Source organism: Microtus pennsylvanicus, chromosome 12 (assembly GCF_037038515.1).
Source record: "Microtus pennsylvanicus isolate mMicPen1 chromosome 12, mMicPen1.hap1, whole genome shotgun sequence".
NCBI classification, from domain to species: domain Eukaryota; kingdom Metazoa; phylum Chordata; class Mammalia; order Rodentia; family Cricetidae; genus Microtus; species Microtus pennsylvanicus.
This window is the reverse complement of record NC_134590.1, coordinates 16,987,501-17,013,467: the sequence shown is the minus strand read 5'-3', so window position 1 is coordinate 17,013,467 and position 25,967 is coordinate 16,987,501. Positions and strand designations below refer to the sequence as shown.

General features: G+C 34.6%; 2 protein-coding genes across 2 annotated transcripts in view; both read left to right on the top strand.

Moving 5' to 3' along the window:
* The first annotated feature begins 1,636 nt into the window (after positions 1-1,636).
* LOC142832348 (alpha-S2-casein-like A) lies at positions 1,637-11,389 on the top strand. The gene is made up of 8 exons (XM_075942785.1): positions 1,637-1,687; positions 4,135-4,176; positions 5,277-5,303; positions 6,167-6,190; positions 6,274-6,318; positions 7,747-7,869; positions 9,732-9,755; positions 11,255-11,389. The coding sequence occupies exons 1-8, from the start codon at positions 1,637-1,639 to the stop codon at positions 11,387-11,389; spliced, it is 471 nt and encodes a 156-aa protein (XP_075798900.1).
* A 14,412-nt stretch (positions 11,390-25,801) lies between these two features.
* The window catches only part of LOC142832347 (alpha-S2-casein-like B), a 13,508-nt gene continuing 13,342 nt past the window's right edge, over positions 25,802-25,967 (top strand). The window contains exon 1 of the mRNA XM_075942784.1: positions 25,802-25,852. Coding sequence (XP_075798899.1) covers positions 25,802-25,852 — 51 coding nt within the window. The remainder of the gene's footprint in view (positions 25,853-25,967) is intronic.

Genomic DNA, 25,967 nt, shown 5'->3' with positions numbered 1-25,967 from the left:
TTGTCACATAGGCGTCACTTAGTAAACATAGTTATGTAAAATGTACTTTCCTGTCAAGCTAAGAAAATACCTAATTAAGAACTAACATTCAAAATACATTTTAAAAGTAAACTTTAAAAATATGGATCTCACTGGAAAGGGAAAACAGGAGAGATCTCCTGCATGGACCGGTGGTAGGTGGGGATGGAAACTTGAGGGACAGGTTGGGGATGGAGGGAGGGGGAAAGTACTGAAAGAGAAGACTGGAAAGGCTGGGGTCATTTCATGATCAGGTAGAAACCTGATGTGAGGGAAACTTGCAGAAATCTATAAGAATGAGCCCAGTTAAGACTGCTAGCAATAGTGTATGCATAGCCTGAACAGGACATCTCCTGTGTGTAGACTACCCGGATTGTCATCATAGAGGCTTCATCTAGTAACTATTGGAAACAGAGGAAGGGATCCACAGTCAGACATTAGGCCAACAATGGGGAATCTTGCTGAAGAGAGAAGGAACGGATTGTAGGAGCCAGAGGAATCAAGGACATCACAGGAAAACCCACAGAAACAACTGAGCTGGCTCATAGGAACACACAGAGTATGAACCAACAAACCAGGGAGCCTGCATGGGAAACACCTAAAACCTGTGTCAGCTGTGTAGCTTGGTCATTTGTGAGACTCTCAACAATAAGGTCAGGGTCTCTCTCTAATGTTTTGGATGGTTCTTGGACCCCCGTCCTTATATTGGCTCACCTTAACCAGCTTAAATATAAGAGGTACTTCGTCTCACTGCAGCTTGATATGCCATGTTTTGTTGATAACCATGGGAGGTCTGCCCCATTTCAAACAGATATAGAGGAGGAGCAATTTGAGGGGAAGCAAATGGGGGTGGGGGTTGGGACGGGAGGAGGAAGAGGAAACTGCAGTCAGAATGTAAAACAAATGCATTAATTAACTTAATGAATTCCTACAGAGCAAAATGTGAAAAGATGTTAGAATAACTTTATTTCCGTTTTAATTTGGTTCAATGGAGAGACGGAACTGGTTCACAGGTTGTCAGGGCACCTTGTAGATTTACTTCTCAGCAGCTATAGTAGTGGACGTGTCTTTAGCTAGGGGCAGTCTCGGAGACTGTGGACTCGGGTTCCACACATCAGGCATGTTACAAGAAGACGGATGATACTGAGTAGCTTGTTTCGGCTTCAGTCTCTAGCCAGAGTTGACCCAGAATGTTCAGGATCCCCGACTCTCAACCCGGTCTCATTTCCATCTACTACTTCTCTTTGTTAGAAAGCTAGGCTTTATGTGTGAGTTCCCCTAAAATCCAATTTCAAAAGGAATTTCTGTTATACTTCATCCTTCTAACAATCATTCTTAACAAAATGTCCTTCTGTTGAGTTTACCTCTAGGAATTTATGATGTCTCTGAATGAACCGTTCACATTTTAGTAAACATGGTTTTAAATATCACCTGTTAGGGAAAGAAAGTCTCAAAATCAATTGTGATAGTTCTATTTATATTCATAAAATTCCCAAACATATTCTATTTTATTCAATTCATTACCTTTATTATTACATGTATAATAACAGAAAAATGATTATTTCATGATAAGATTAATAGTAATTTTCTATACTTGATTCTACAGGACCAAGCAACCATGAAGTTCTTCATCTTTACCTGCCTTGTGGCTGTTGCTCTGGCGAAGCATGTAAGTGAACAGGGATACATGACGCTATGGCTTCATTTTTGAATTATGAAAAGAATGAACCTTTTACTATATGCAAAAGATGCAGGCATTGTCAACAATAAATAGAGATTGAGCCTGTTACCTTGGAAACTATATCAGTGGTAGTATTGATAGTATTTCTTACTATATTGATTTTATATTGTACAAGGGAGGACAATCATGATACAAAGTATCAACAATGAAAAGATGCAGAAGTGTAGACAATAAGAGAAAAGAGTTGTTTCCCTTCCAGAATATGTTGTAATTTTTGTTAGAGCTTTCTGGAGAAGCCATTTCTGCTTTCCATGTGCTCGGGAAATATAAGAAAACACCACAATTATAATTTGAAATTCCAAAGTCAGTTGTCAATAAGTTGATAGAATTTTGTCACTCTTAATTAAAAGAATAGTTTAGAATTCATGGTGACAAAATACACATGAGGACATATAGATCAAGCAAATGGCTCCATAGATAAAGCACTTGGAACACAAGCACAAAGACGGACTTTGAAGTCCCTGAATCCATATAAACTTCCAGTGGGCATTACAGCTGCCAGCCTGGAATTCAAGCATTTGGAAAACGAAGTCCATAAGACAGTGAATTCCAGAACAAGCAGACTTGCAAGATTAGTCCTATCAGGGAACTCTGAATTCAACAAAGAGATATTGTCTCAGTGAATAAGATAAGATAATATCAGGGGAAATGCCTCAGGTAATGCAGGCACTGACATTCAGATCACATATGAATGCATGCCCCTGTCTGCATATAAGCACATGAATACATACACACACACACACACACACACACACACACACACACACCATAACTATAACAAAAACGACTTTAAGGGAAATAAGTATTAGTAAGCTTGGATTTGAATACAACTTATTTGCCAAAAATTGAAAAAAAAATGATAATAATAATAATAATGATAATGACAATGTGATGATGCCATAAAATGAAGAGCACATAATAGAAAATACATTTTTAAAAGACTTTATTAACACAGTTTGGAGTTCAGTCTACATACATGGTAGTACCAATAATTTTTGTTATTTTTGTCTCAATCCTCATTCTGAACATAGACTTAACTCTCTAGGACACAGAAGTTATTGTATACAGATAAAATAATAAGATGTTTTGGAAGTGTTATACGGGAGCAGTACCTTTTTCTTACTTTTTTATAATTAGCTTAAACAGTTTCTTTTAAAAAAGTAACAATAAAAACTCATTCAACTAACAGTGTATCAGTGTAACTATCAAAAGAAAGCTAAAGTTTGTCAAAAGTGTTTGTATTGAAGTAGTTCTGTACTGATATTTGAGACTTAGATAACTTTTCAAAGAGAGTTCTTTTTTACTAAATTTGTCTAACAAACTGTTTTTCTTTTATCTAAGCCATTTTTATTTAATCGTGTGTGTGTGTGTGTGTGGTGTGCATGCCATATCATAAGGAAGTCACAAGACAGTTTAAGGGAGTTGGAAAACAGTTCTTGCCTTCTGTGTGGTCCTGGAAATGTACTCAGGTCATCATAATTGGTAGTAAGGACCTATGACTGCTGAGTCACTTCACTTGCCTCAACTTCTGTTTTAAATTTTCGGGTCATTTATCAATAAAAAAGATACACCTTGCCATTTTAAATAAGCTATAAAAAATTAAATCATTTTTTTAATTTACATAGGTGGTAAAGGAACAATCCAGAGAGGTAAGGTATTTTATTATGAATACTGGTTCTGGCACCTAATAGTAAATTATATGTCTTTGCTCATTCGTATTTTTATGAGTAGCAATAACACCCTACAAATCCATAGGAAAATTAAAGTTTATCCATTGAAATAAAAAAATTATGGGGAAAATAAGCCAAAATATACAACAGCATCAAACTTGCATACTTTCCTTCCCTATGCTGATCGTCCTATGGTTCAGTAACTCTGACATTAGTCTAAGACTCCCATTGTTGCGAATGATTATGGTGATTTGTTGCATCTATGTCTGGAGTACTGAATGCAGGCACATCTGCACCTGGGTAGGGCTCCAGTCGATGGGTGCCTTCTTCACATGCTCCACTAACAGATTCTAGTTCAATGGCACCAACAAATAGCTGTGCTTTCTGCCAAGATTTTACTTAAAAATCAAAGAAAAAAATTTTAAAAGATTAAAAAGAAAAAGAAAAAGTGTTCCTTCTCTCTTTGCTGCTGTCATCTTAAAAATAATTACTATAAACTCTTGGATTCAATAGTCAGTGCTCATCAATACTTTGGGAAGTATGTGTAAAGAATTAGAAAGTAATCAAAATGCATTTTCACTTTTTTTCTAAGGAACCTACCAGAATCTACCAAGGAGTAAGTCATAGTTTCTTATATTAAATATATTTTAAAGTATTTTTTCAAGTAATATGGCTATAAAATTAATGTCATTTATTTCTTTTCAGAAGTATAAGCAGGCCAATGATGCATTCTTCCAAACAGCTCAGGTAAAATTCATTTTTTAATCAATGTGCTGCCCATTTGACTGTTATTTGTTCAACTTCGAACTCCAAAAGGTCAATGTATTTACAATGTTAGGCAGCCATTATGCACCAAGGTGAGAAGAACCCACAAGGATATCTGTGTCTCATTTCAAAACCACGTTTTAATGGGTTATTTTGATATAACCCCATAAAGTGGAGATTGTTAGTATACTTCTTCCTTAGGAAAATGGGTTTTCTCTTACTTCATAAATAATATTGTAGGGGCAATGTGCCTAATTCTTTTAGAAAACCTCAAATAAAAACAGGTGAGATAGTGGAGGATTTTGGTTCATCTTAACTATACTTGATTAACAATGCTTCTATGTGATTATCGCCAATATCCCCCAGACCTTCCACAACACCCCTCCTGACATAAGCCAGAAGGTGGGATCTGGAGGCATCTGAGCATTAATTTGACTCTATCTGCACTGGAGTCTTGTCCCTCTATGCTCACCAAAACCTATTTACTTGCCTGATAAGGGGGCCATCCATTTCCCCAAATGTGGTTAATCATCGGTGCCTATAAACCATGATTTAATGTGTAAATGGACACTTCTCTTTCATTTCCCAGCTGTCCAGACCCAAATAATCACACAGAAACTATATTAATTACAACACCCTTTTGGCTCACGCATATTTCTAGCTAGCTCTCACATCTTATAGTAACCCATTTCTAGTCATCTATGTATCACCATGAGACTGTGGCATATGGGTAAGTTTCCAGCATCTTTCTCCTTTGGCAGTTACATGGCACCTCCCTGACTCTGCCTTCTTTCTCCCTGCATTCAGTTTAATTTCTCTGCTTAGCTCTGCCCTGCCATAGATCAAAGCAGCTTCTTTATTAACAAGTGGTAATAAAACATATTCATAGAATACACAGAGGAATATCACATAATTAGTGTTTTATCTCTATCCTCTTTCTCATTTTGCATATTAGTAATGCGGGGGAATCAATATGGTATGAAGCTAATGAAGGTAGTTCCTGCTTCTGGAGGAATATTGTTGATAAACCTATCTTCATGTCACTAATTCTTTTTTGTTTTACTTTTAATTTATTTATCAAGGTCTCTGCTAGCAGTTCATCCAGTGAGGTAAGTTAGTATTTCTTTTGTGTTATTTTTGAGAAATAGTGACTTAATCATAGTGTTCTATAATAACTTGATATTTCCAAGAAGGAAGATATACATATAAATATTCAATGGAAGAACAGAGTCTTAAAATATTCCATCCTACCTTAAATTGATTAAATTCATAAGATCATATTTATTATACCCTGTTCTTTGCTATACATGCGACTACATAAGAAGCTGAATCAGGAACTCTGGGTTGAACTAAAAACTCCACATTTTTACTAAATCTTCAATATTATACTATCATATTAAATGTTGAGAACCATTTCATAGAGTCAGAAAAAGGTTTGGGTTAGTTATTATGTGTGTTGCCAATACCTTTGGTTGATAACAATGCTGACAGATTGAAGTGTTTGAAAAGGGCTGGCAGCACTAAACGGGGTCATAATCTGGAGCCTTATCACCTAAACTCTTCACAGCCAATGTCTCAGGAAAGAGACTTTCTCAGAATTTAAGTTTACAGGCTATGCTGGATTACAAGCATAAGTTAACTTCCTGGCTGTTCTTATTTATTTATCTTGATCACTTGCCTGCATTTCATGTGCAGAAATTTTAAAAAAAATCTGAATAATATAGTACTAAAAAGTGTTGAATTAAATATTTTCTAATTGTGCTATTACTTTTGTAGAGGAAAAAAAGGAAATTTAGAAAGTTCTGATAAATATTTAGCTTATTTCATTCTTAAGTGGCTTAATATCTTAGTCCTGGGTGGTTGGATTCTGAATATTTAAATAATTGCCCCTGACAGCCTACTAAAATCATTTATATTTAACTATTGCTATATAATTAAAGTAAAGCTACTTTCTTTTTTTTTTTTTTTTTAGGAATCTGCTGAGGAAATCAATGATGTGAGCAATTATAATTCAACTAAGTTATTTTATTAACAACATTTCTGTCTGTATCTCTCTGATATATGTAATGTTTTCAATAGAAAATTGTGCAGACTGAAGAACAAAAGATCAACCTGAATGAGCAGGTAAGCTTATCATGATCATATCATTTCTTCCCAATAAAATCTTTAATATCAAATTTTGACAAAACTGTTACTGTATATGTGAATAATATCTTCAAATATGGAATTTTAACCAAAAAACAGGCAATCTTACTAAATTTTAAAACTCAGAAAAAGTGTTTTAACTGTTTTCCTTCAGATATTTATGTAACGTATCCTTCACGTAATTAGTCAAAGTGCTTCTCTTTGAACGAACAAAAAGATAGATGATTTAAGGTCAAATGCTACTAAGTGTTCTCATTCTGAGGAACAAATGGTGATGAAGCCCGTTGCCACGAGACATCAGAATGCGCAGAGCAAGAAAGAATGGGAGGACTGAAACCAGGCAAATTCCTTTCCAACCTTAGCTCCCTGAGCAGTTACTCAACTCCTCCAGCCTACATCTTCCTTAACCCAAATGAACGATGATCACCACAGCAGCAGGTTTTTTAAATGATGCTAGAGGGTAACTGCTAGCTGTGTCATAGAAATTTACAAACATAAACAAACAAAAACCCAATCATTGTTTTTATGCAAGAAGAAAAATCCTTTCTAAGACTATTGTAGCAAAATAGCACATTGTACTATTAAAATCAAGGTAAAATAATCTATTCTAAACAAACAGTTATCTAAAAACTCTTTTTTCACACCGTGTCCAAACCCTGATAGCACTGTGCACTTACACCATTTTCATGTATCAGCACATCTGACATGACAAGGAATCAAAGATACATCCATGTTCGTCTACACATACACTCTATTATTATCCGTATGGACTGAGAAGTCTCTGAAAATAAATGTGTTATCAATGTTCTTCTACACATACACTCTATTATTATCCGTATGGACTGAAAAGTCTCTGAAAATAAATGTGTTTTTTTGTGTGGTCTCATCTTTAAAACAAACATTTGTAGGCAACTAGCCACAGCCAAATAAAATTGGATCAATCCAGGAGGGGCATTTAGATAGTTAGTATATAAGCCACTGCATCCATCAGCTCACGTGATTACTGAAACAGTGATGCTGTAAGATATTCAGAAGTTACACTATATCCAAGGAAATATAAATATCACTATTTCAGGGAGCAGACATCAAACTTCTTGAGACAAATGTGAAGAGAGAAAGAAATAGCAATGTAAAACATTCCCTAGACAACTCTTCTACTTTTACGTAGCATTTTGCCCTTTACGTAAAAATTTCCTTCTAGAACCCTAACCTAATAATAACTTCTATTCTAAAACTCACTTCATTCACTTTTACATTGCATTACAAAACAAAATGTCTTTTGCTTAGTAAACCTTAGTAAACAAAAGTAAAGACTTGATATTTATATAAATTTGACATCATACAGATACACTCTGACCCACAGAGAACAGGCACTACATAAACACTGGTACATTTATTCCCTTCTAGAAAAAAATCAAGCAGTTTTCCCAGGATCTTTCCTGCTCCCAGTTTTGCACACCTGTTCCCCAACAGCAGATCAGTTTGAACCAGTGGGCCCAGGGTAAGGCCATCCGGAACATTCCCAACCAGGTGAGCGGTGCATTTTTATTTGTGTTGTTTTTGCTATTACGTTCACTTTAAAACTAATTAGCTGAAGTAAAAAATTCCAATCAGTGTAAATACAGAAAGTAAAATCCAAATGAATTTTTATAACATTTTCTGGAATGTAAATTAAAACAAACCATAGAGACAAATTACTATTTAAAAAGCACTATTAATAATTTTTAGAAAGGTAAATTATAAATAAATCTCACAAATACGTATTTATGTGTGATATGATGTGGCTATGACAGTAAATCTGTGAAGCTGAGAATATTATCTTTGTTTTGAAAAGTAATCTGAAGTCTAAAGAAGTTCATCCAACTGTTAAAGTTCTATTTGATGTTGCCACTTCAATAAGGCTTTTGGCTTAGAGAGGTCTTTGAAACAGGAGTAGTAAGTGTCGTGTAGCAAACAATGCAGGCGTAGGATCTTATCTATAGCTTGAGGTATGAAATCTGGTGTACAGGGAGCCAGCTGTTGAACTACCAAAAATAAGCTATGTGGTAAACGACCTTGCAGACATGACCACCCTTCTCTGTTTCTTGTGTTTGGAGTGTACATTACTTTCTAACTCTCCCCTAGAAAATAAGAAGCCATCACTATCATTAAACCAAATAAACATTAATGTATTGTATTGAATGCCAGATGATTATGAAACATCTTAAACAATAAAATCCTGTGCATCTGAAATAGAAAGGCTTTGGGGTTTTATTATGTCCAGGAGATGGCAGTGTTGGGAAGCAAAGATTGTAGATTAGTTAGTAGATCTCAGTTGTTAGCCAAGAATCAAATGGACATTTTTTCCTCCCCAGAGCAGAACAAGAAATTAGTGCTTAAATCCTTCTCACAATAATAATATTTCATGTTTATGTATTTGAATATCTCATATATGAGTAATGAGTCTGTATCTTTACCTTCCTCCTCCGTCCCATTCCTCAAGTTAATGAATTTTAATCTTTAATAAATTGTTACTTACAAAGCACAAATATATATTTATGTACATATGTAACCTCCTGGGTTTTGCTACCCCATTGGGAGGTTTTGTCTTGTATATATAAAACTTTAAAAAGAGGGTACTTTATGATATTTTACAGGTAGTAGATTAGTTTCTTCTCTCTCGGTTAAAACTAGTCTTAATAACTGTCTTTTATCATTTTGTTTGATATTTGTCTTCTTAAAAACTGCTTTTCTTGATTGGAGTAAATATAAGTTTATAAGCAAGTGGTAAATATTCCATTGTCACATTTTAATTCTTAAACTATTTATACCAATAAAATGTTTGGCCGTTTCTTCCAGACTCAAGAATGTAGGTGATACCTGCTTCATATCATTATTTTCAACATTTATTTAACTAAGTATATATTTCCTTAACTGTGAAATATATAAGAATGTTAAAATATTACAACATTTTTATCACATTTCCATAGACAGGACTCTACAATTTTAAATATGACAATTTTATATAACATTGGTAAAAATCTTTATGGGGACAGAAGAAAGAAGTAACATTTAAATTTAGCAAGAGATAGTTACACCGTACTGGACCAGAACAAAAAAGTCAACGCTGCCTCTTTTGTTGGCAGTCACTGAACAGAGTTATGGCGTCCATCCCCAGCTTTGTGAGCTGTCCTTCTCAAGTATGGAATCAAGTTCCCATATCAGTGCTGGTTTCAAAAGCTCTCCCTAGTGATGTCATGTGCCCCTTGCCTAAAGACACCTGGAGTGCCATCCAACAACTGATCTAGTTTTAATTTCTTGTGCCTTATTTATGATGAGTGAGAAGGACACTAGAGTAAGTAATATTTTACTACAGAAATAATTTAGTGTATTATTTTTATTTCTTTTTTAAGGAATCCATCACCATTGCTGTACAGGTGAGTCATGACTATCAAACTTGCATAAACTTTTAAAGTTTCGCTTTTAATTTTGTAGTTGTTTATTAGAAAAGAGTCGTTTACTTAGCACGAAAGCCTGAAGAATTAAGTTGATAAACCAAGTTATTTCCCATGAGAAATAAAGATCTCCTTATTTAGTGGTTTTGATAGTTATAAAACCCTGTTTTAAATGTATTGTTAGTAGACTTTCTTAACCAAGCAAAGATTTACCAACTTTTTCTGAAAATGTCTCTCATACAATTTGTAAATAAAATCACTCAAGGCATAGATATGGATATTTCATATGCAAATACTTATTTAGAATAATTGCAACAAGAGGGTGCTATTTAAAATGGTTTAGTATGCTAATAAAATTAAGCACATGTATTTATCCATTTATTTAAAGCACAAACAAGCATTATCTCACCTAAAAGATTCTAGACATCAGAAAAAATGAGTAACATGCGCAAACTCAACTTAGAGTGAGTACTCAAATAAAGAAATGTGCTTCTATTATCTGAGAAACTGAGACATAATTCAGTGAACAAATCATTATGCGTGTGTATGTCAGAGTGACAAGTCTTGTTATATCTAAGAATAAATTTGGCCAAAGTATAAAGTGCTCAATTCAGTATGTATGTCATATATGTGTTTTCTTTCTTTAAGGAACTCCTGAAGAAGATTATTGATTTCGTAAGTTTTTTCTTTTTATTTTAGTTTTATGCAGTAACATGTGACTTAAAATGTTTATAATATGAAGGAGCATACTTAGAAACGTCATTTATTGATAAGATTATTTTAGATGTGTGAAAGTAAATTTTTACCGGCTTCTTATTCAAAATCTTACCTTTAATTGCCTGTGATTCTGTCAATAAAAATTTTAAATTATTTGTACTTGTATACATTCGAATTTTTTGTATTTTACATTGGTTTTATAACATTCTTTGTTGCTGGCTTCATTTCACCTGTCACAATAATGACTGTGTTGGTATAAGAACTTTCCTGACAAATGAAAGTTTATAATTCTGAGTCATTACAAATTTAATTATCTCTTACCCTCAAACTTTTATGTGCAATTTATTTCTGAAGGACATTTCTACTAATTCATCTAGTGAAATGATTACATTTTCTGATAAATCAAAAACTAACCAAGAGATTTAAAAGAGCACAGTTTTCTGCAGTTACAATTTCTAATAAATTTCTCATCTTACTAATATATTTTGGTATCATATATCAAAATATACATGATATAAATATTCCTGATAATAAGAATTCCTTGTATAATTCAATTAGTATATATATAATCATAAATCTCTTATTCAAATTATTGCACCATTCAATTCCAAGAAAATATTTATAACCAAATTCAAGACAATAAATTACACTTTTATTTTTAGTGCCTATGTAGCTGGAGTTAGAATTTACTAACTTCTGTTCCTCTCTGTTTTTGAAGCAAAGAGATTATTGAGTGATTTTTTTAATATTTTTATTCCTTTTAGATCAAGAATAACCAATTTCATCAGTTCACCATCCCCCAGTTCCCCCAAGCTGTTCATCAGCAGCAGATGCCCGTGACCTACTGGAATAGGCCATACACCTACCCATATGCTCCCTATGTGGTACGTGCACTGTGACGATACGATAAAATATAATATTAGTATATAAATAATACAGTTAAATATAATGAAAATTGTAATTGTTGGCTTTGCAAGAAAAGTTATGTAATAACATGAAATATGTTTTACACAAAAATAAAATAGTGTAAATTTAAATTTTCAAGGACATCTAAAAATCATATTATTTAATCTAAGTCCTTAGAATTGTATCAAGAACACTAATTGTTGAATGTAACAATCACCAATAACAAAGACCTGCACTGATATTGTGTTTAATTTCTTACATAGAGCATTTTCCAGGAAAATTAAAGACTAAGAAGTAGACAAAAATCGTCCCTTTTAATTTGTACTATTTTAACGATATGTCGCTTGTGTGTCTGTGTGGACATGTGTATGTGGCTGCATGTGCCCACAATGGGTAGAGGTGCTGGATCTCCCTAGTGCTGGAACTATAGGCAGTTATAATTTGGTTCTTGGAAAAAAAAAAACACGAAGTCTTAATTGTTGAGCCTTCTCTATATCTCGAGTTTTTTGAGAATTAATATCCTCTAGGTTACTCTAGCTGTTTATTGAGGTAGAAACATTGAGTATTATTAATTTTAATTTTATAAAAGAATTCAAAAGTTAAATGACCAGAGTGGACGTGAAGCAGTACTCAGTGGTTCTACCTCCAACCACTTAATAAAAGCCCTGGGCTTAGGATACTTTTCCTCCAGTGCCAAACAAAGTAAACTATGGAACAAGAAACTAAAATTTTGTATAAATATTAGTGATTTGACATTAAAACCTTTAGATTTGAGTCCCATATGTGACAGTTATTTTCAGCATACTCCCAACTTTTGCTTCTTGGATTGTGTCTCTGGGCATGAAGCAATCATTAGACAAACTTCAGTACAGAAAGTAAAATTCATATTTAGGTTCAATGTGAGATGCTTAAGGAATATATGAGGTCCATGAGGTGAAATGTAAATATCCTCAGGGAGTTAAAATGCATTGTACTTCCTTCTTCTTTCAGAGATACTGCTAAGATTCTTGAATTAACTGCTGCATCCTAGCCATAGGTAATACATTTTGGCCCTGGACATAAGCAATGCTTTTAGCCACACTTTAAAAAGCTTTGCATTCAAAGCCTGAGAAAAATCACACTTCAACTATTTACCAAAACTTCACTGATGCATTTTAAGTTTTGTTCTAAATTCTTGAGTTGCCAATTAGTTATCTGTGTAACTTGGATACATGTGCTAATTATGGGTACTTAAAAATAAATTATACAAAAATTCCTTTGTCGAACAAAATTGGTTCAAACAGAAGTAATAACATCGGGTAGAAATTGTCAAAAGCATAAGTGGCCATATTGGTATGCACTTGATATTTTCATTTAACATTTCACACAAAATGTCTTCCTTGAAGAAGATATATCTGTCCAGCTTTTGTGCAGAGAGATTGATAGGTAGTTGTGAAGATTTATTTCTATGTAGTTTCTTTCTTTAAAATTTTAAGCCATTTATAATAATATTTTCTTCTTAGCATCTAAGTGGTGGATCTGGTAATGTAAATATTTCTCAATTATTAGAAAAATTACATATAATACTTTTTATAAAATGTATTGAAGAATTTAGACCCTAAGTATCATTTAGACAATCAATAATTAATGGCAGCTACTTTGGTAGCATTAGTATATCAAATCACTTTATCATCTATTAGTGTTAATTATGAAGACTTATATCTGGCCACTCAGTATGTTTGAATGTTCATATAAATCAGACGTATCTATGCATATTGTATATATTTTGATAGTACATATATTTTAATGTTGTTATTTTTTCTTTGTTCATAGGTTTGAGTAGAAATTGATTTCTGCATAGTTTCCCCATCCATCATATCGTCTCCTACTATCAACATTCCCTTATATGCTTCTTGAAAAGACAACAATATTGAGCCAAAATAAAGTGTGAGAGTGTGATATTTTCTGTGTTGTTAATACTCTTTCTTTGTGCATTGCATTGGATGTGCCAGTTTTAGATTATGGAACTATGTTGACTGTATTGCCTAACTGAGGTTCTTTGAGTACCAATTCTGAGATAAGAACCAAAATATCTCTTGCCAAAACATTAAAATTTTAAATGCATTTCACTGTGTGATCTTTTCACTCAGTTTCGTCATACACTGAGACCAGGCTACTCTTACTAAAACAACCAGTTCTATGAAAATAAAACTTAACCAACCATGAAGAGAGGGCACTGAAATAATTCTGTAAAATTGAGGCCAATAATTATACAAAGGTGGTGCTATTTTATCTTTAAATGCTTGCAAATGTATTGGCTTCAATCAGTTCCATGTCCTTACCAGTGAGCACTGATTCTTTAATTTTCCTTCCTTCTGCATCTATACATACCACCATACCCCATGATTTTATCATAGTTCTCACAGTGGCCATGCCCAATAGTTGAGCAGGTATGAGCCTGGAGAAGTGAGTATCTAAGACTGAAACATTAAAAGAACTTCTCTCAAGAGTTAGACTATAATATGGTGAGCAACTCTGCAGATTTTTTACAGCAAAAGCAAAGACTCCATCACTTCATGCTCACATTTTAATCACTGAAATATAATAAGAAAGAAGAAAAAGAGCTAGAGGTGATGTGGGACATGTGGCATCACTAAGGAAGAATACACAGAGCAACGGGAAGCACTTTTAGAAAATGCAAGCAAGTAAAATGCTTACAGAAGCCGGCAGAACTTTGAGAAGTGAGGTGAGAATTATATCTGCAGGAGCTAGAGGAATATAAGTCTAACAGGAGAAAGAGTGAAAGCAAATTTCTACGGCAAGTAAATGAAGTACATAATGTTACTAAGCCCATTATCAGAACATCAGAGAATGAGTGGAAAGATATTCATAAAAATACATCAGTTAGGCAGAGGTGCAAATTATCATGCCATTGAAACTGGCATTAATCAGCTTATTTAATGTGGTAGCTCATTAAAAATCATACGCAAAATAAAGTCATTATATAATATTTATTTTGGAAAGGTGGAAAGCGGGGGCTATTGTCCAATTATTTAAGGTTTCTCTTCTCATATTCATTTGGTTTTGTTTCCTTTATTCTCATCTGGACTTTATCACAGACCTTTTTAAATATCTTATTTAATAGTGTACAATGCCTTTCTGCCATTGATAAATTGAAATATTGAAGATTCCTGGTTCCATAAACCCATAAAATAGACTTCTACCACTGTATAACCCAACCCGTAAATTTCAAAGCATAAAACAGTCTCCTAACAGTTCAACTATTACTCTACCCATTTGAATTTCTGAAATATTTCTAAGCAATCAATAGCGTTTAGAAAAGATTTTCTTACTGGAGCTAAAACTAACTTCCACCTCACCCTTTTCTAAAAGCATTTAACAGCTTCGCTCTTCTCATAATTTCATTAAGCTCTATTTGGCTCCTCTTAGAAAATAATCTTTCTCTTTTGGTGAAACTATCAAAACCACCCAGCATAAGTCACAGCAGACTCTCAATGTGATTTCTCCATAGCTTAGGATAAGCATGTATTCACCCTCCTTCAATGAGATGATACATCACATTCAAAGTTCTCCTTCTCTCGTTCCACTCCACACTAAAGCTAGTCCTCCTAAAGGGAAGAATGGTGATAGGAGTCACAGAGCAGGACCCCTAAACTTGCCAAGCAACTATAATATGCACTGTTGTTAACACACATAGACTCAACCAGAATAATTAACAAGCAGACAGTAGAGGAAATTATACTTATGTCTGATGCATTATTGTGAGCATGATCATTCAATTAAGCCTTACATCTTAGTAATTCTCCCAGTTTTCTTTCCTTGAGTGCTTCCTTAATGTATGCTGTATTGACCCTTTTTTTCCACAGGGCAAGGTTCTGTGGGTTCTCTTGATTTTGTAAATATGCCTATGTTTTCATTATTTTTTCAATCTGTGAATTTTCATCATCTGCAATCTGATAATACGGAGATATTTTTGATAAAATCCTGAGTTTTTATCATCTTTGTTTTAGCTGTTAAATAGTTACTTTTATATTTCTCAAATTAAAATTAAATCAACTTGAATGACTCTTAAATTTCTCTTATGTAAGCTGCTTCCTTATAAATTCGTATTTTCTTGAAAACTTTCAGATTCATATTATAACAAAATGGAACACAGGTGTTTATTTAGTGAATTCATTTGTGTATTAGAGAACAGACTTTGAGGGTCTGGACTCCATTCTGCGACCAGATTTCAACTTTTTCATTGGTATAGATAGAAAGCAAAATTTTTTCCACTAATCAAAGTAGGCTACAAATAAACTTGAAGTTAGAATAAGCATTGGCAAATATTGATTCTATGAAACCAATTTTTAAAATCAAAATAGCTCTTTGCCGAGTATTTGTCTCTAAATGAAACATTCCTTTTTTTTATTTTCAAAACATGGAACTGGATCATCAAGGTAAAAACTCTTTCTCTTATTGCGAAATAGGAAAACATGGTTAGCCATAATCTACGCTCCTGAAGCCATCTGTTTATGGAAGATAAAATCTCAAACAAAAGAAATGACACTTTGTGCTGATTGTCCTTTTTTTTTTTCTGACTATCACATTTCCTGTAGTGCTGAAATTCAAAGATGGAATATCGGGAAACTAGAAAGGGGTCATGGGGACAAAACGGGCTATCAAGGAGTAGGGTGAGAGTAGAAAACGTATGATGTGCAAACAGAATGGAAAATTCTGAAGGTTAATGGCTCGAGTAAGAACGGGGACGGAAGTAAGGGAAAACAAAGGTGGATATGGGCTAAACAAAATTAATGATATATCAGAAACACTATGGAAGTCCACTGCTCTGCAAGGTACATTTTAAAAAATAATTAAAAAGGAGTTTTAACATTGGCACTTTGCATGAGCAGACAATGATTCCACCTGAAGATTTATTATTTAATGAAAATCCTAGTGCCAGCTTGTTGTATACCTCCCAGTAAGTTACTTGTCAAGGAGGCTCCAAAGATTTCTAAGAACACCAGCTATTTCCATTGCTATTGGTTGGCCTCCAGAACTTGATGGTAAAACCCTATTCTAAAGACAGTTGGTAAGACATAGAGAAATCAGGCTGAAACTGGCCTGAAAGCTTCTTCACTGTTGACCAGCTTTTATCATGCCAGAACGTGCTATGCAGGCCATCGAGAAAGAACTGGTTATCAGCTAACATAAACCCCAGATGCTACAATACCAATTTCCCAGGCAAAACATCCTTATAAGTACATCAGTAGCATGAAGTTTATGTAGGTAACTGTTAACATTTTTGTTTTGTTTTATTTTGTTTATTTGATTTGTCAACTTGGCACAAATTATAAGCCTTGGTAAAAAAAAAAAGAAAAAGGAAACCTCAATTTAGAAGTTGCCTCTATCTGACTGACCTGTAGGCAAGTCTGTGTGTCATTTACATGATTAATGTTTGGTATATGAGATCCCAGCCACTGTGGGCAGGTGGTTCTAGTAGATATAGGAAAGGTTGCTAACCATGAGACTGAGGAGCAAGCCAGTAAGCCACATTCCCCCAGGATCTCTGCTTTAGCTTCTGCCTTCACGTTTCTTGGCTGCTTGAGTTCTTATCTTGACTTTCCTCAGTAAAGGACTTGATCTGGGCATATAAAGTAAATGAACCCTTTCTTCACAAACCTTTTTAGTTATGTGGTATTTATCACAGCAATGAAAAGCAAACTAAGACAGTGACCAATCATGTTTGGACTTGATTTGAACCTGCTCCAGAGAAGAGAATTTATGCCAACACTGTAAACCTGGTCAAAAGCCCATAAATCAGAGGTAATGGATCCTAGGAAGCAGCCTACTTCTGTTGCTACATGGCCATGCTGTCAAACTGAGTTTAAGAATATTTAAAATTTATTTATGTTTAGACTCATAGATTAGTGCTGTCCTCACCTGGGCATTGAAGCTCCTCCTGCAGTGTTTAGTGTTGACATCATAACTGGTCAGAATGCTGAGCATACATGACCATTGAGTACTCAGCAGTAAATGGGGTGTCTATCAACACCCTCACCATCCAAGATTTAGGAATAATCACAGAATAGGGGGTGAAAAGAATGTAAGAGCCAGAGTATGGGAGGAGTTCTATAAAATATTGCCTTTTGGACATGTTATGATTGTTGCACTAATGAACTTACTGCAGTCATTATTACCTACACATGCCATATACAAAATCAAGCCAGCAAGATCAGTCAACATTAAAACAGGAAGTACTAATTAATTCATTAGTTACATAAAAAGGAAAAAAATGAAGCAGGGAAGAAGATATATCGTGCTTGTATGGGGGTAGTAAAGAACTAAATTATACATGGAGGCGATCAAAATACATTGCTTACATACATGAAAATGAAATTGCCAGAGAATTAACAAAAGGTATTTTATTTGTAAATGGTTAAGCAGAGCCACAGTCTTAATGCTCAAAATTAAATAGAAATTTAGGTGCTTTTCAAATCAGTTAGGAAAGGTTTTTCTTCACAGCAAAAGAAGTTTACTCTGGAGCATCACATCCAAATGCCTTTTAGAATCTTAACTTTTGTATTACCCATATAACTACTGACTTGAAGAATGCTTTATACGTATGTCAAGAATAAGTAAACATACAAAGGATGGTTAAAAAAATAGAAACATGGGCAAAGAAAGGAAGACATACTCAACTAATCATTGTTACTCAATAAAAATGACTAATTCAAAGTGTAGTTCTAGAACAGTTATTTCGGGATACAAAGGATGTAAAAGAAATTACATACATACCCAATGCTAAAATGCTTAGAGATGAATTCCTAAAATTAGGGAATTGAACTGTTGTTTTCTTTGGGCATACACTAGTCTGTATGTTTTCTTGATACTAGATGAGAGCAAACATCCCAGAGAGTTCATTGGTTCAACGGCTGGTCTAGCTAGAGGCCTCTGGCTTCTGCTATACTATTGATACTGGTCCCTCAAAGGAACTCCTCTTGGATACCCTTTTGTTGCCTTATGTTATTAACATTCTGCATCTTTGGATCTGCACAACCAGCCCCTTCACATGCTCCAGAAGGTCACAGATGGGTGGATGTTGAGGTGGGCCAAATCATAACCCTGGAACGATGCCTGGGTGGATAGGTTGGTAAATCCACCAGTTCTCCCTCATCCTCACCACCAGGGCAAGCACTCCAGCTCGGGTTAGGCTACCTCATCCTTTGCAACAGGCACTAAGGAGCGGGGCCAGTTCTCTTGCTCTCATCCCTTGCATTTGCACCCACACCAGCAGGGCCAACTCTACTGTGTTGCCCAGGTGAGGCGCAGGATCCATTCTTCCGAGGGCTGGTAAGGGGCAGGGCCAGTTCTCTGGCTCTTGTGGCTGCTCCCACCCCAGACCAGTTCTCTGCCTGCAGCAGGTGCTAGTGAGATCAGAGAGAATGAGATGGCTCAGACAGCAAAAGCACTTGCAGGACTGGTCTAACAACTTGAGTTCCATCCCTGGACCCCGTGGTGGAAGAAGAAAACCAACTCCTAAATAGTTGTGTTCTGACTTTCACAAACATGCTGTGACCCGGGTGCACACACACACACACACACACACACACACACACACCCTACCCTCATCAAGTAATAAATAAAGTTTATTGAAGTTCAAAGAGCAGTCAGAATCTAATGATTTCACTGTTGATTTCTAACATTGTAAGAATTAATCCAATCCTGCTCAGACTCTCCCTAGAGCAGAGATGGGAAGACTCACAAGGTCACTCTTCAAGGCCCACCTCACCCTGTTGTTAAACCCACTCTCAAATCCATCCCTAAAGCACCGCCTCATGAAATTGTCTCTTCCTGCCCTTTTAGAGTGGTCGTCTGGTTTCAGGCACACAGCACTACCATTCTACGTGGTTCTGACTTCAGCACACTTACATTCTGACTCTGCCCTTTTTCTGTCTCATCTCAGCCACATGAACGACTTTAATTACTATCTCTATCCTATAGTGCCCATGTGTACTCATCTGCTTGTAGACTTTGTCTTCGTCTGTTTCACAAGATAATCAACAAGAGCTTTCAAGGTAATGGTAGTGTCTTGTCATTGAGATTCCAGGACATAAAACTATAACTTCCTCACATTTGCATTCAAAGGCTGTCCCAGAAAATGAAACAGTAATAAACATGCATCAAATTTGAAGGCAGGGTGATCAAAATAAACTTTTTTTAATTTTTCAAGAGAGTTTAACAATAAGAATTTGACAAAAGAATTTAAGAATTGTCTTTGAGTATCTCCCAGTACAGTTTGATGACTATAGACTGTCCCTAAAGATTTACAAGAATAAATCGGAAATCTCAGAATAAAAGATGGTCATGGTTTATAACTATGATAGCGCTAACATCAATATCTTTTTGTTGAGCTGTGCTAGGGAAGTGAAAACCTTGCCCTTTGAAGAGCATAGCATTCAGTCCTGGGTGAAAACATATGTTCTTCCTTTACTGAGCAATGACAGCATATGTTCTGGTATGGTAATTTTCTATAGTTGATCACTGCTTTAGCAAACAACCATTAGATAAAAGTCAGTGCCAATTTTTGTATTAAACATAGAAGATCTTATCCTTTATAAAGCTTATTAAATTGTAAGTTTCAATAAAATGAGCTTTGATATGTAAAATTTAGTAATCAAAAACAGCACAGGGTATAAGTTTCTGCAAGCTTTAAAACATCTTTGTTTGTATAAAACCAGGACCACTTGAATTTTAGCTTTTGTGTTTATATATTTTTTAGAAATTTATAAATTAATAGTGCATAACATATTTATGTTATGTGTGACTTTATGAAGTATTCTGGGAAATGAATCTAACAACCTGGCATATCAATTATTTTAAACTATTGCTATCTTTTGTTTCAAGGACACTTAGAATCTTTCTATAATGTTAACTAGTTGGTTATTAATTATAACTACCACATTATACAATAGATTTTTATAACTTATTCCTTTTAATTAATGGAAATTTTGTACATTTTGACCAACAGTTCCTCAAAAAATCCTCCCTTTGTTCTACCCCTTGATAACCACCATTCAATTCTTGGGTCCATATGTTTGTTTGTTTTTAATACTCTTATAGAGCAATATCATGCTATTTGTCTTGTGATTGATCATATTGCTCATAATGCTGTTCCCTGTGTTTATTAGTGTAGTCAAAAGTAACAAGAATTATTTATTAAGGTCTGTGGTATTCCTTTTGTCTTTGTATACAGCATTTTCTTTACCCAGTCTTGAACTGATAGAAACTTCTGTTGATACCTATAGATTTGTTTTCCTCCAAGAACGGTCAGAGCAGCTTCTTATTGCAGAGGACAGTAGTTAATGAAGAGACTCATCACTGGTAAAAGTGTTGAGAGACATTGTGAGTGTTCAGTCTTAGATGGAACTAATGTATAACCCACCACCCCTCACTCCCCAACTCAGGGAATGTCTCATGTAAGGGGTATGAAAACACTCTTAACATCTGTAACCTGAGGAGGAAGGGTATAAATTGTCCTCTGGAAATGACAACATTATTGGATACATTAGCCCACAACATCTATGGTGACTGGCAATTTATATCTGTTGGAGGAGTAAAAAGTCAGGTTTTTTCCAGTGGAGTGAACCGGTTGCATAAACTATCCTCCAGGGCTAGACTCATGATCAGGAGTAGCTGGTCAAAGCAAAATGGACTCCATGATTTTGGTTTCATTTTTCTGTTTGTTGGTGTGTTTTTTCCTTCAGGGGAGACTAAGCCTTAGTACTTTTCTTCTTCAGGGGAGACTAAGCCCTAGTACTTTTCTTCTTCAGGGGAGACTAAGCCCTAGTACTGTGAGACAGAGGATTACATATATTTGTCTCCTCCGCATGGCAACATATAATTTCATTGGCTTGTTCTAAAGACATGGGGTGGAGGCCTGAAAATGGCTAGAATGCCAGGGGAGAGGGAATGGAGGAAGATGCTACAGGGGGATAGAGAGGAGTGACCTATCTTCCCAGCTCTTTTCCTGTTCTTATGGGGCTCTGTCCCACAAGGCTTGTATAGAAAGACAATGTCTAACAATATCTATCTATCTATTTATCTAGGTATCTATTATCTATCCATCATATATATATATAAGTCAATCTATCTCTTTTATTATTTATCCATTATCTATCTATCATCTAACTACCATCTAGCTGTCTGTACATCTACCATCAAATTTATATATGTATGAAAAAAGCTGCTTGAAATCAGGACATGTAGCTCAATTCTCCTACCCAGACTACTAAATAACTACTTTAGCTCACAATAAAACTAGAGCTTCTTTTATTGTATCAGCCTCATTCAAATGAAAATCAATTTTCTGTCCATTACATGTAACCCATGTAAAAATGAAAAAGAAAATTCCTACTCATTCGATTAACAAAATCTAATAAATTTTTCTGTACTTTCAGATTGGTTATCAAATTATATTCATTACATATGAGTAATTTCTTCAAATTAGCTTTTAAAATAGCCTGAAGATAACCAAACATATTTTTGTACAGATTAGACATTCGCAAACATTTTTTTCCTCAGATGTATTTGGCTCATAATGAAATTCAAGAAGAGTTACTCAATAAAGAAATGGGCTGATAAAAGAACACAGTGCTCTTAGTGGAAAAAGGATTGGAATAAAACTGTAGTTTCCTGACAGGAGTCCAGGTGCAGCTACACACCCATCGCATGACTTCCCTAATCTCCTTCTTCTATTGAAATCAGAAGATCTTTCTCCCTGATGTCCTCTCAATCTAATTGCCAGAAAAATCATGTGTGTTTAGTGGAATGCTCTACTATCAGAAAATAATGTTCTCTGAGGTTAAAATGACATGTAAGTGCTGAGAGATATGGAAAAAAGAATAAAACCACAGAAACACAAAAAGGCAGAAACCTGGACACTATCAGCCAAGCAAGCAATTAATTAAGTTACTCTTATTCCTAGGCATTGGGACAGATTCTCATCCAAATTGCTATTCATCGTCAGCTTTGTACAACTTTAAATAAAATAATTTAGTTTTTAAATAAAAGTAACAACTAAGAAATTATTTCTACATAAGTCCCGTGTGGAATGATAATAGTGACAGTATTCAGAAATTCTGTTCTCAAGCATGTAATAAGATTAAGACTTTTGCTTTCCTTTTTCTATAAAAGTGAATATTCCCCCACCCTGGTGAAAAATCTTTTTATTTGCACAAACTACTGATGCTCTAACTTGGAAATATTTGTTCTATATTTCAACAGAAGTATTACTAGAAGAAATAACTATGTAAGTATTCTCTTGGAGACCATATAATCCTGTTACATAGTTTTTTCTCTTTACTTTTGCTCTGTCTTTGAACTGAGCATTTGTCAAAATCCTGATCCTCTGTTTGTTTTTGTTTTGTTTTGTTTGAGGTTTTGGGTTTTAAAAACAGGGCTTCTCTGTAGCTTTGGAGCCTGCCCTGGAACTCACTCTGTAGACCAGGCTAGCCTCAAATTTATAGAGATCTAACTGTCTCTGCCTCCTGAGTGCTGGAATTAGAGGCATAAGCTCCCACTGGTTCTTACAGGAGAAGGAATTAAATAGAACATCATTTTTAATTTTCAAATTTAGATTGTATTTGTAGGCCTCAGAATGTATCAAAATGTAAGCTTACTATTACCTTTATAGAATAATGCAATAACAAATTACAACATCAGAATTATGTAATATAATTCATTTTCTACAACACACATGAATTAATTCAGTATAGTGTTTTTCCTACAAAAGACTACTTACACTAAGACTCAGAACCTAACAACAGCTTTCAGTGGGTCCATATTCAATAATCAATTACTAATCTTCCTAATGTAATCAGCACATCTGTTTCTAGCTCGATTGATGAGCATTTTGCTCGCATTTTTGTAAAAAAATTTTGGCTATAACTTTCTCAATGAAATGCAAACATCATCATCATGGTTACATGTTAAATGTTAATGTACCTCAAGACTTGCGGCGGGTCTGTACACACCCACTGAAATAATTCTGACCTTCCTGTATATTAAGAATTCTTTTTTACATCCTATTTATGCACAAATGAATTTATCTTCTCCAATCCCTTTCTTTACAACTGCTAGTGTTTTCCTTCCATTAGTATATTAACTATATCCTGTCTTGGTGAAGATTTTAAAATGACATTTTATTCAAGATGACTAGCGTAATTCCTGGCATTTACTAAGTAGTCAAACAATTACCAAATCTATAAAGTAAATAATTTCAATCTTATTTTCAAGTTAGTTTGTGATAGCAGGTTTGTGATTGCCAACATGAAAAACTAGGTTCCCTGGGAAATCTTTGCAGAGATGGGTGTTCAAATCTGAGTACAGGGTTCTTGAGAACATGGAGTTCCGGGATATAGAATTTGAATGAAGGGTATTCTAAAATGAAGGAACCATGGTGTTTATGACATGCCCTGGAGAAATTGTGGATGTATGTGTGTGTGTGCGTGTGTGTGTGTGTGTGCCAAGTCCACAAGGGGAAATCAAACTACTAAGAAGATGTTTAGAGGCTTTGGAGTCTATGAAAAATATTATGAATCCTAGATAATACAAAACTGATAAAAATATTTTAGTTCAGCACAATTAACTGTTACATCTGTTTGGAAAGAAATATTTAGGACGCTATTGGAGAAGTGGATTTCACAAATAGAATAACAGGCAAGTGGATCTAAGACCTATTGGTGATCTTCAGATTGGAAAACTCACTTCTCTCTATTATAAATTCCTTACAGATTTCCACACAAAGGTGCCAGCATTTTAAAATCCGGGTGCTTAACATTTTCAGCTAATCAAAACCAGGTTTCTAAAATAATCCATTTTCAAGTTACTATAGATGAATCGAAGATGGCACTTTATTTCAAAGTTTCATCATCTAGGCAAAAGCCTGTTATAGTTGTAATTATAAGCAGAAATAATATTTTAACAGTTTTAATTTATTACAAATATAGAAAATGTTTCAAATGATGTCAAGTGTTGACAAGATGGAAGTAGCAAAATGAGTCAAACAATCTAGAGCTAACCTATATTTCAGAATGTGGAATTTAGGATTTTAAAGAAAATAAATGTACATGAACATTTTGGAATAGAGAGACATCAAAGCACCCTTGGGGGAAATCCTTACATTGGATGGGGCAGCCAGGGCAAGGCAAATGTGAGTGGTCAAAGAGAGAACAGATGAGCCTCGTCATCACCACATCCGCATTTTGTGTTATCATGTTCTAGATCAGCCCAAGTGAAGGAACTCCCAGGAACATGGGAAACAAAATGTACTGATTTCTAATCATCCTGACTTCCTAGAAGTCTAGTCTATCTTGGGTTACTTCAAACCCTCCAATTACCATATCTTGGAGAGACAGGATTTAAATAGTGCTGTGATAACTCGTCTTGGGTCTCTCATTGCCTGACAGCTTGTCTCCAATTTAGGAAGCAAGGTAATGTTTCCATTTCTTTTACTAATCTATATAACATATATTATTGTAAAACGGAATGGCATCTTTAACTACTTATTTCTTATACTTGGCTCTGTCCTTGGATAGAAGTGCTGCTTATTAATTGCATCTATTTCTGTTACCAATATATTAAAAAAATTTATTTTTTTAATTTATTTATTTATTAAAGATTTCTGTCTCTTCCCCGCCACCGCCTTAAAAAAAAAAATTTAACTAGAAAACATTTCCTTAACTCTCAATATTTGTCCAATTACAATTTATTTTTCTGTTTCTTTTTCTCCCTGAGCTTGAAAATTAACTGTAAATTGAAAACGAATGGTGAAAAATGATGTCCCGGGACTGGAGAGATGACACAGATATTAAGAGCTCTTGTTCTTTCCTCATTCCTGGCTGTTGGCTCATACTAGCTCCCTCTACTGGCTTCTGTCAGAACTGGCGCTCATGAGTGCATACTCACTGACGTCACAATCATATGTAATTAAAAAATCAATATATCTTAAAAACAATGTGTTCTAATATATTTATATTATATATGTATATATAATATTACATTTATAATAGATAATCTGTATCTCTGGATCTATGAAGGTTCCTGGGATATGGTAGGTAACAAATATGAATAAATTGCTAAATAAATTACTTGTATAATAATAAGCAATGGACTTCTTAATTTACTATGGCTGGAGGGAGTTTCTGTATCTCATAAGTAAAAAGTTCATATTATACTCTCCTTATGAATAGCTTGTCATATGCATACACGTGACTCCTAACTTAATCTGTTTTTGCCAAGCTCCATAATCCTTTCTTTATTAGAGGAGAAAAACATGAAGTCATATACAACCAGTGAAGACATAAATGATGCTAAAGATAGAAAAAGCGATTGACTTTCTATCTATTTTACAGGACTCAGTAACCATGAAGTTCCTCATTTTTACTTGCCTTTTGGCTGTTGCTCTTGCAGAGCAGGTAAGTGTCCTGAGAAAATTAAGCCCATCTAGTCTCATTTACAGAAATGAAGAGTGAGCCTCTTGTACAGATTGAAAGGAGAGACTGATCTTTTGAACCTGTAGTCAAGGATATA

Coding starts and splice junctions, on each gene's coding strand:
- LOC142832348 (XM_075942785.1), top strand. CDS start 1,637: ATGAAGTTCTTCATCTTTACCTGCCTTGTGGCTGTTGCTCTGGCGAAG. Junction 1,688..4,134: donor CTGTTGCTCTGGCGAAGCAT/GTAAGTGAACAG, acceptor ATTTCTTTTCAG/AAGTATAAGCAGGCCAATGA. Junction 6,319..7,746: donor AGATCAACCTGAATGAGCAG/GTAAGCTTATCA, acceptor ATTCCCTTCTAG/AAAAAAATCAAGCAGTTTTC.